Here is an 11,919-nt window from a genome sequence, read left to right on the forward strand (position 1 = left end):
GTTTAAATTAACCTTGTTAACACATTCTAGTAGTTTTATTATAAAACTATCCCACACACCAAACAAAAATCAGTCTCATTTTTTATTGTTTTGACTAAATTAAAATTCTCATTGCAGTCAGACAATGTCAGTCAAAGCCAAAGGCAGGGACATCAAAGGGGGCTACAGATACCCAACTGGATTTCTTAGAAGGAATTGCATAATCACACCCCAGTGAGAAGGAAGGTGGGAAAAAAAACCCACAACTTTTAAGTCTGTTAATAAATCTCTGGGCCAAATGCTGAGCCCGCAGGAGATACACTGTGCCTATTCACACTTCTAAATGAGCAAGTAGTAGAATTAAATCCTAGGATCAAAATCCAAGTACAAATTGGCTCATACTCACTCTGCCAAAGGCTAATATCCTCTACAGCAATTTTGCTTTGGACAGAGCTAGTGGACTGCAGTGAACTCCAAAAAAAACCTAGGTTATGATAAAGCAATTACTCAATACGGATTCTCTGTTATTGATTATCTATTATGGATTATAACTCTGGTGCTTGAGTTCACTCAGGTTCTGGTTTTATTAATTTATCACGAAAGAGGATGCCATTCTAGTTGAACAGGTGTGGGCCACTCAGTCCAATGTAAAAAGATCCTGTTTGACTATTGATCTTACGTGAGAGATTGAGATTTATTCCTCATTAATCCACAGATAGCAGATATTTTCAGCTGACTTTCTTGTCTCTACAGGAATAATTGATTTTGAATTCAGTAAACCCCAGCATTTGGAAAAAATAGTGTTAATTCAATGACAATTACAGACATTTATCTGTGGATGGGCTTTGATCTGAGTAAATGTGTGTTCTGACGCAACATATATGTTGATAATTTCCATTTGCCTTCCATTTTATTCTAGATTTAATTACCAGTGCTATCAATCCTTGTACAACAATTATCTTAAATTTAACATTCTTTACTAAATGTCTTTATTGTAAGCTTTTTGCTATATAATCGGAAATGTATTGCTTTCTAATAACCAATTGCACTGATGAGATACATGTAAATAAACCATCTTGAAACATTATCTGACCAATGTTCTGTAAATGACATAACACTAGTAGCCAGAAATGATCCTTTAAAATATGTAACCTGTTTTTAAAACTTATTAGCAATATTTTTTCCTCACTTTTATTTCAGTCTTAATTTTATCCATAAAATGCAGTGAATATACTTAGGTAAAATATAAAATGAGGTTAAGAATCTTTACACTTATTATTCAGTATGGAACTTATGAATACTATAAATTTGTTCAAAGCACAAATGGACCTAATATATATATATATTTGCAAATGAGCTAATAAGTTTGGACAGAGAGCACTTTAGAAATCTGTAGTAAGAACCACTGCCTTCTCAGCTTAATTTCAATATTGCCTTATTATAAAGCCCAGATTAAGAAACTAATTATTATCCTAAATGTACCTTCTCATTGATTTAGTTCCAGAAGGCTATTTTCTTATATTAAAATTTTAGTTATTTAAAATCATCTTTCATTAATAGTAGCATAGTCATAGAAATACCTTTAAAAAAGGTGTTTCGTGTTCCCAAGGCCACCTTTGGTCAATGTCAGTAACATCTTTCATTCTGTCATTCAGACCTGCAGTTCTCCCCAAAAAATTTCAGCAAATCTTCAAGGGCTAGCACCTGTATTTAGTGCACTCCTCTTGTGCATTCTTACAGTGTCATATTTTGTCTGTGCATCATGGACTTACATTCAAAAGTATGTATATCTAAATGAAAGCACAAAAAAAAAAAAAAAAAAAAAAAGACCAAAAATAAAAAGACAAGAGAGAAAAAATAGGCTTGGATGTTTTTCACCCTATCGGATATTTGCATCTTAGCTTACTACAGGAAGTAAGAAAACAGAAAAAATCTTAAAAGGGAAAGGTAACATTATTATTTTTACTACTATTAATAGCATTATTCTCTGCCACATATAAAGTTGTAGAAAAGAACACAATTTCAGACAGGGATCTAAGAGTATTACAACAGTGAATATACATTTAAAATATTAGAATATCATTTGTATTTCAGTGGTTTAGAGGTAGCCATTGAGCTATATTTTTGAAGAATGTTTCCAGGAAAGGACTATCTTGTCATTCATGTAGTTATTTTTCAGCTACTACGGTCCTTATCACATACCAAAGACTTAGTACTATGCTTATATTTTAAGAATATCTTCTTTATCAATATTTTCTTACCAAGTTAACAAAAATGGAGCTTCCAAAATAAAGACACTTGATAAAGTAACTTGTGTAACCACAGTAACTAATTTTGAAACACTTCCTTCCCAAACTGTAACAGTGGGGAAAAAAACAAATTTGTTTTATGCTTTCCTTCTCTCCCTTTAAACCCAATCTGAGTTTTAACATTTTTCTCTAAAGGTCTATATTTCTTGCAGAGTGCCCAGTACACAGTAGTGCCAATTTTGTTGTGCCATGTATATCCCGGGCAACTTGATACGTTAGCTTACACTATGACTAATAGTCTCTGGGGTCTAGCCACATATTCTACATCCTGCACTTAAATGTTTTCTACCATCTGTGTTCCCTTTAAGACATCTCATGTGAATAGGTTGTTACTATGTGTCCAGAATTAAATTATACTTTTCCCTTTTCAGTACTCTTGTGAAAAACCACTTGCAGTTTGGCACTTTCTCTTTATAAACCAGATTTTTTTTTCTGAAATGCTTTTCAGTGTATCTTCTCATTCATTACTAGCAATTCTCGTTGTGATCATCTTAATGACTTCAATAATAACTACAACTCTGAAGTATTGTATTCCTCATTTATAGTTCAAGTTTGACCCAAGAAGCAGTTATATACTATTACGGTAGCAATAATAAGTCAGGACTTCTTTTTTGTTGAATTTTTGTTTCCCGAGCCTTCTATTTCTTTATGATTTTTCTATTATAGTTATTATATACTGTAGCAATTGCTAAAGGCATTGGCTGAAATAGGAGTCTTATCAAAAACTATTAGGATGAAATCCCCAAGTCAAAGTGCTACCAATTTGAAAAAATAAAAATAAAATCCACAATAGGAAAAGAGATGGGAAAAGTGTGGAGAGTACATCTTATCTGATACTCTCTGAAAAATAGCCATTGTCCTTTAAAAGTTATCATGTCTTGACCAGTCATCTATCATATTATTTATTTCGTAACATTTCAAGGATTTGACTAAGTTCTCACGTGCATTTAATTTTCTGCAGTGCAGATGTATGTATGAACTACATTTAAGATTCCACTTCTTTCCACTCATAAACATGCAGTACCATTTGTGGTATCTTAAAGCACCTTGTCTGGGCATTAGCTGACCATATATTCTACAAGTCTCAAGTCTCTTCTATCACCATCACACAGTTCTGATACCTAGGCAATTTGTGTTATTTATGTGGACCAAGTGAACCAAGCCACTACCTTCTCAGCATAGATCCAGAGTTCAACTTTGTTCATTTTTCACACATGGGTGTCTACTCATATTTCAGATCCTCTGATGTAACCCACTTAGGCCCCAGCTGCCACTTCAGAAATACATACACGTGTGCATTAGTCTTTTGTGTTTGCTAGCCTCATGCACACATCTCAAGTACTCCAGGACACCTCTTAGGGTACTACTGGCTTGTGCTAAGGCTGCTCACTCAAGTCCATCAAGCTAGAATAGACAAATACCATCTACGATATAGGTTACATGATGATACAGAAAATTTTTTGCATTCTCTATTTTTTTCTATCAGACTACATTGCTTCTTAATTTCTTCTTAGTTGTTCTGCATTACATTTTCCACTGGTCTCCAAAGTTTTTGCTGGGGCTTCTCAGACCATCTTTACTACTTAAATTCTCATTTAAAGGAAGAAGAACCTTCTCTTACCATTCTGTTGTTTTCCTCAATTCACATTTTATACATTTTGTTTGTTAAACTTCCTACTTGCAAGAGTTGCAGTTGATTCAGTAATGAGAAAGTAACACAGATGAAGCATGATAACTCATGCTTAGACATGCTTTGAGACTGAAGCATAAGGGGACTCTGAACAGTTATGACATCAATAAAAGTCATTAATAGATAAAAGAATTTGTTTCACCAGCTTAATTGGAAGCTGGTTGAGGTGAATCAATCTTGCAACCTAACAGAAAGGTGGAAGGACTGAGGAGTTCTGATGGTACCAACATTTCTATGGGACAAATGTTAGAGCACTTTGTGCCACTGATACCAGTGAAACAATAATACTTAAAGGAGTCATTCACTTAGAGTCACTCATTTTCTTATACGATGGGCTGTTTCAGTCCATTCTTTCTTTCTTTTCTATGAATTTTCAGTCTTAGCCTTCAAGTGCTTAATGCAGGAGACTGCCATTTCCTTCAGGGGAATTTCTGCTGACTTTGTTCCTCTCCTGCACAACTGAAAAATGCATTTAAGATATATACACAGAAACAGATTCGGAAACTGTAGCTGGGAAATTAAATAATTCAGCACAATATGTCAATTCAACTAGTAATTGGTCTAGGACAAGTAATACTGATGGATCTCATTTCTATTTCTCCATCTACAAAACAATATGATAAAAGTTTCTGAAACTCTCAAACAATTGTGTTGAATATCATCTTCTGTTACAAGCTAACCCATTAAGGTACCACTGCTAAACATAACCATAATGAATGTAATGTAATAAAACAAAATACTTGTAACATTTTTTTTTTAGTCCACATTTTTCCAGTGCTTTTATTCCCCTGTCTGGGAAAAGATGAGGAAAATAAAAAAGATTCTTGTGATTTTGATTGGCTATATCCGGACTCATAATGCAGTTTAAACAGATTAAAAATTATACATTTTAAACAGGTAATCTTAGGGCAACTACTCAAACTATTAATTTTTCACTTTCTGACTTGTTCCCAATTACCAAAAAAAAAAGGTACTTATGCAGCAGCCAGCTCAGAAGTAACATCAAATGCCTGGAAATTTATCTACTATAATTCCCAAAGAATTCCCACAAATTTAAACTGCACAAGCACATATAATATTATCCAGACACATAAATTGTTCTACTTCACATATACATCTATGGAAATAAATTTCTTTCCTTTCTAAATACAGATGATCTATCTACTGAACTCCACAATCATCTAAGAATGTTTACTTTTGATTACACATGAATAAAAATGTAGCCAAGCCAACTCTGACTGATCCAAGTAGTAAACTCACCATTAAAATCACACATTGTTTTGCAACTAAACAAGCCACTGACAAAAACAGGAAGAGAAAGATGTTGCCTCTTTACTAAGAACTACTTCTCTTCATGAGACTTTAATCTTTGGGAGACCTATGAAACTTCCATAGGTAATAGAAGACAGAGATTACTGTGTTGGAAAGGAGTAGTATTTTGCAGTTTCTTGCTGCCCTAGCTTTCACCCTCATGAGTTTTGCCACTAGCTTAAGAAATTGTGAAATGTTCACCTTCTGTAGTGACTGCTGTTCTACAGGAGGAAAGACAGTAAACAAAGCCTTTTCTTCTCCATCATATAAAACCTCATACAACACACACCCTGCTCTTCTTTAAAAGGAAAAAAATTGAAAAAAGAAAAAATTTACTTCAGCTTAGTTTGCAAGCAGATCTGAAACTATATTTTCAAAGCAACTGCACTAAGATGATAAAATAGCCTGGCACAACCAATACATTTTGTAAAGCAATACAATAATGCATTCCTTTGCAGTTTCATCAGTACACTTCTGCTCAAATTGATACATATCCCCTATGGGTATTAATTTAAAATTTTATCAGGTGGCTCCTAGAGTTCCGTTCAGTCTTCTGCAAGGGCATGCAAGAGGCTACCATACATACAGGCATATATTTCTATGGCAACAGTTTAAATTCTAGGCTATTCTTAGTTGAAGTGTTTGCAGAAAAACAAACTTTTTTTTTTTTTTTAAGCAAACAAAGTGTATGGTCCTTTCTTTTCTGTTCTTTGTGAAACAGCAGAAATGTCTTTACTATAGTGATTAAGAAGTGATAAAAGGCAACTTAATATGAAGTTATGTCTGAAAATATGAGATTCTTTTTAAGTTAGCAGAAAAAAATGCATGTTTTGACACAAGACGTATATTATATTGTTTTTCAAACTTGAAAATATTATCAAGACAATTAGGCTTTGTTGAAATGAGTAACACATTTAACTTTGTTTTTAATGCTATACAGCTAAACACATTTAACATCCACACTTCACTCTCCTTCGATACATCCTCAATCATCTCTTTTCTTTCTCTTATTTTTCTCTTTGATTGAGGGTTTCATTTTGATAAAAATAGCCTTGGAAGTGCTAAACATGCCAATAAGATAAACATCATAGTTCAAAGCTTGGTAACTATTCCATCATCTCAGAGAGTTAAGTAATCTGTATGTCTTAAGTGCAAGTGTCTGCAAGGTGCAAGAAAGAATCACACAAATGTTAAAATCAGAAAATTACATAGAAAGAGAAAAGGTAATTTTGTTATTTCTCTCATAACATCAGCCTAGAAACAAGGTGATAAAGGCATATCTTCAAACCTCATCTGAACCAATTTTTCTATTTAAATGTGTCATTGAACTAACATTTTAAAGAAATAAATGAGTAAAGTTACAAGTTTATGCTACTTCTCAATAATGATAAATCACAATGACGTATTTAGTATTATATTCTCTGGAATGCTTGCATGTCTGGTCTCAGGCAGTGATTTGAAAATTTTAATTTATTCTATCTTTTATCTTAACTTATGGAACAGTACCTGTAAAGTGACTGATATTTTAGCATGAGATATATCCTTAATGGTCTCAGTTCTTCAATTTTATCACCACATTATCATGGAGAAGGAAGTAAGACTTTATGTGGTCATCTAGGGGTTCACTGGCTTATTCTTAAATGTTTTTTTGGACTATGCCTATTGATATTATGCTGAATTTGATGACCTCCTGAAGACAGAAGTGTTGGCTTGCATATAAACACATTTCCTTTTTTCTTCTCAATCTGGTACATTACACAATGCACAATGGCAAACTAGTGCCTCTACTGCCATCACTTTGTCTTACACAGAATGTCCTGGCAGAGCAATCAGTCAAACAGAAAATCAAGGGGGAATAAAGGGCCCTAGTCACAGTTTGTACAGGTAAGCAGGACATCCCTTTTTCAGAGCTACACAGTCAAAGTTCAAAGTATTTTCTAGGAGACTGCAGACCTTTCAACAATGATAAAGGATTCTGGAGGAATGATCTTTTCCTCACATTTAATATTTCATGAACACCCAGAATCAGGCTGCTGTCTCATTTTCCAGAGCATATCTATTGCAATGTGTATGTATGTATGTCTGTTTTCTCCTCGCATATCCCAAAGGTTTATTTTCTATAAAGCAAACCGAATCAGTATTTGAAGTTTAGCAAGTCCCTTACGGTGTTTTACTGTTTAAAAGGATTCTCTGCCTGGAGAAAGCCAGAAGCAACGTGACTGAAATCCTCCATATCTCCACTGGGACTTGAGCTGTGAGTTACAAGTGATTTGCAGAGGCTCTCGCCTTTACAGGTTTTACTGAGTTTAGGGGCACTTTCCCTTACAGGAACGGGATCAAATGCTAGCTGCCTGAAGTCCAACTGCAGCACTGCGCTGTGGGAGTTTTTTTCAGCATTTAAAATCAAAGGGTGCAGCTACCCAGAACAGTGATAGGAAAGTCCTTTCCCTAATGAGTTTCCCCCCAGCAGCAGCCGCTGCAGCCCCGCCGCCCGCAGCACCCCCCTCCCCCCCAGGCCGGCAGCCCGGGCAGCAGCCCACGGCCCCGAGTGCGGACCGGTGAAATCCGGCTCCGGCTTAATGAGACCGAGCTAGGCAGAGTCAATTAAATCAAATTCCCACTAACATCCCTAATATATCTGCAGTGTACGCAGCAGAGGCGGCGGCAGCGGCAGCAGCAGCGAGAGAGTCACAGTATTAATAAAGGGATTCACTGCCGCATTATAAAGAAAAAAAAAAAAAAAGAAGAAAAAGAGGCGAGGAGGGAGAAGGGAGGAGGCAGGAAACTTCTCTGTGTCATTTACACTGGGGAAGGGGTGATGGAAGGGTGTTTGTGCCTCTGTGTGTGAATGAATGAGAGAAAGGAAGGGAGGGAAGGAGGGACAGAAAGAGAGGGAGAGAAGCACAGAGAGCACTGAAAGGAGGCTCTGTCCCCTAAACCCAAGTAACTCACTTACAAGAACTGATGCTGGAAAAATGGTAAGGACCCGGAGTTGAAAACATTTTCACTTTAATACTGAAAAAATATGCCATTATAAAATCCTCGAATAGAATTAGTAAGTTTCACTTGCTTCCTCAGTTCTGTTTTCCTCAAGTTATAGTAAGATTTACAACAGCACAGAATTTTCTACCATTAAACTTTGCAGCCTAAGCACTAGAGTGACATTAATTGGTCATGCTTAACTGCTTAGGATTTTTTTTTTTAATGTTTACACTGTTACCATAATAGAAATCAAGGATACTAATTTTTTACATTCAGATGGAAAGGCAATACTGAATATGTATATTGAAAAAGAAGAGCGTGAAAATAAAACCAAAGCCTCCCCTCCCCCCACCCCAACGAAACACAATCCACCATCAACAAAGCAAATCCCTCCCAGCAAAGTAATTCCCGCTTCAAAAAAAAAAAAAAAAAAAAAAAAAAAGAAAAAAAAAGATCCAATGAGAATATTCATGCAACTATGTCTTAAATAAAACCTTTACATTTTTTCCACAGTAAAAGTACGATCTCTACTGCCTATTGATCACACAAAAATGGCGAAAATGGCACTTTTTATTATTATACTGTATTTCGTATATAGAATTTTTGATACGAAGGGACTTATCAGGTAAGAGGGATGGATGATGATGTGAACTAGACGCTGCTTCCAGTCGGGGGCTGGAGCGTCCCTGGGGTGCGTTGTATCCATGCGAGCCATGCAGCACTTTTTTTTTTTTCTTTTTTTTTTTTTCTTTTTGTTGTCCGTTTGTCCGTTTCTGAGTCTGAGTCATTTATTTACAATACATTCATGCCTTCGTGCAAGTTTTCACTCCTGCTTTGCTGCCAGGAAGAGGCCGATGCCAACCTTCCCTCCGCCCCCCTCCTCTTCCCTGCCTCTCGGAGAGGAGTCGGTCCACCAGGGAAGAGGTCAAAAAAGCAAAACTAACCCCAACACAACAGATCAGCCCAATAAAACCAGGAGCCGTCTTTCGCCCCGGTGGAGCCGAGGGAAGCGGGTCCTCGCTCGTCCTTTGCTGCCCAGGCAGCTCACTGGCAGGGAATGCTCCTACCGCGCCGGGCTGTGAGAAGCCCCGGGGACGCGTCCCGGTGCCCGGCTGCCCTCACGGTGCACTGGGCCTCAGTACCGGCCTTGGGGGTCATGAGGGGAAAGGCAGGCGGGCGTGTGTGTGTTTTGTTTCTCACAAAAGGCAGCCGAAAGGCAGAGACGTCTCCGGCCAGGGGTTCGCCGCCTCACCAGCCAGGGCGCTAAGGGCCGGTCCCGGGTGTCGGTCACCCCCGCCCCGCCCGCCACCTTAGTCCGACAGCGAGTGGGAGCCGCAGTCGTAAACCCTGTGGGCCCCATCGGCGCTGTAGGGCCCGTTGTGCCAGTAGGACGAGTCGCAGACTGTCTGCAAGGAGTTGATTTCAGATGCGGAGGAGTTGGCGTCCCTCCTCTTGGACCGCTTTCTGTTCCTCAGGATGAACACCAGCATGCCAACCACTGTGAAAGCAGAGGTCACAAAAACCAGCAGGAGCCCTGGCACTAGCACCGAAATAGAGACCCGGCTGGTCTCCAAGTAAGAGTTGGAGTGAGTACCTGTCTCTGACAACCCGGTGCTGTTTTTGTTAGAAGTTAATGTGGGTGAGATTTTTAACTGAGGGCAAATCACATCATTGGAGAGAGACTCGAAATCCTCTTTGAAGAAATCTTCGGGGGACTCACACCTCAGGTCACTCATAATCACCTTGGGGCGCAGCATCTCTGCCCACTGTTTGAAAGGCACGATTGGGCAAGTACAGTCCCACGGGTTGCCATGCAGGTCAATCTGGGTGATGGAGGTGAGCTGGTCCAGCACCCCCGCCACAGGGAGGTACATGAAATAATTGTTGTGTATGCTCAGCTTGGAAAGAGACACCCCAGCAAACACATCTACTGGGAGAGACCTCAGCAGGTTGTTGTTGAGGATGAGGACTCTCAGTTTGGGCATTGCGTTGAAGGTGCCAGGCATGATCAGCTGAATACCATTAAACTCCACATTTAGATACTCCAGATTTTGCAGCCCAGCAAATTTCTCCCGGGACAAGGTGTCTAAGTAGTTGCTGTCCATGTAAAGCCATCGGAGATCAAAGAGGTTCTTGAAGGTGTTGTTTTCAACAGTGGCGATGTTATTGTTGCCCAGGTCGAGTAAATTAAGTTTCCGGTAATCCAGAAAGTGGGATTTCCTGATGGTGTGTATTTTGTTGTCTCTCAGAAACAGCTCCTGCACATTGGATGGCTTGGGCTTCAAATCCACCAAGCTGCTCACATTCCTGTCATTGCAATTAACCTTTAAACCAGAGCCAGGGATCTGATCACAGCTGCAGATCTGTGGGCAGGACACGGTAGCCAGGAGCTTGCTTTTGGCACTGACCGTCGACACAGCAGCAGTGGGTCTGGTCTTGATTTGCCAGTTGACGGGAATCTTTGTACCTCCATTTGGACCAGATCCTGGTGTGGCAGGGTCTTCTTTGCCTTGTATTTTAAAAGGGGTTGGAATGGGACCAGGATCGCAGGTTTCTTCTTCGGCAGGGGGAGCAGCTAGGCTAGAATCCACTCTGTTCTTTTTGCACAGCTCTTGCTCTGTGGTCTCATTTAAATCTTTGCCCTGCAACCTAGTGGGAGCCTCACAAATCACTCTGCCGATCAAAGCGTTTTTGGGTATGTTTTCCAGCCATTCCTTCAATGACAGCAGATCGCAAGTGCAGTCCCAGGGGTTATCCTCTAGCAGGATTTCAGCAATGCCTGGGATCTGCTCCAGGACCTCCTCGTAAGGCAAGGTTTTAAGACGGTTTCCCCGGAGGTCGAGGTGGGTGATCGGCACATACTGAAACACATTGGGGGGCAAAGTGCTGATGAGATTGTCATTTAAAATCAGCACCTCTAGCTTATTTAAGTCCCTAAATGCTCCTGGGTCAATATCCCGCAATAGATTAAAATCTGCCTGGAGGTATTCCAGATCGTCCAGCCCCAGGAAAGTCTGCTTCCTGAACGATTTGATCTTGTTGTTGTTTATGTGCAAGCGTTTCACCAGCTGCAGCCCAAGAAAAGCTCCAGGAACAATTTCATGCAAACCGTTGTTTTCCATGTGCAAACTGACTGCATTGTAAAAGTTAGCAAACTCATTAGGGAAAAGTCGAGTCAGGGAATTGCCATGCAGGAATAAATGGTAAAACTGGGAAGTTGGGGCGGTGAAATGTTGCAGGCTGGTAAATCCCTTTTTCTCACAGTCTACGTGCAAATCCCCTTCTATCTCGTTGCAGGCACAGATCTTCTCTTTGCAAACGTCCCCTGTAACGTTTCCAGCAGCAAAACAAAGAGACGTCTCCAGCAACAGAATCCAAAGCAGCATTTTTAAACCGAGCAATTCATTCCCGATCTCATCACAAAGTAACAGCAACCAATCCTCCTCACACGGAAAGCAATTCCAGTTCATTCAATACATGAAATGTCCGAACCGCCACCACAGGGGGAGGGAAAAAAAAAAAAAAAGAAGAAAAAAATGTGGGGAGGGGGAGTATGGAGGGTCGGCGGAGGGGGGTTATTCTTTCTTTTCTCCTTTTTCCCTCTGTTCCCCCCTCCCCCCCCGTACAATTGCAACAGCCCAGATTCCA

General features: G+C 39.3%; 1 protein-coding gene across 1 annotated transcript; it reads right to left on the reverse strand.

Moving 5' to 3' along the window:
* Nucleotides 1–9,581: 9,581 nt before the first annotated feature.
* On the reverse strand, nt 9,582–11,657 carry SLITRK1 (SLIT and NTRK like family member 1). The gene has a single exon (XM_010206581.2). The coding sequence runs from the start codon at nt 11,655–11,657 to the stop codon at nt 9,582–9,584; it is 2,076 nt and encodes a 691-aa protein (XP_010204883.2).
* Between the last annotated feature and the right edge of the window lie 262 nt (nt 11,658–11,919).

This window comes from Colius striatus, chromosome 1 (genome assembly GCF_028858725.1).
Source record: "Colius striatus isolate bColStr4 chromosome 1, bColStr4.1.hap1, whole genome shotgun sequence".
Classification (NCBI taxonomy): domain Eukaryota; kingdom Metazoa; phylum Chordata; class Aves; order Coliiformes; family Coliidae; genus Colius; species Colius striatus.

Bases quoted from the DNA above. Each gene is read 5' to 3' on its own strand.
- SLITRK1 (XM_010206581.2), bottom strand. From the start codon at position 11,657: ATGCTGCTTTGGATTCTGTTGCTGGAGACGTCTCTTTGTTTTGCTGCT.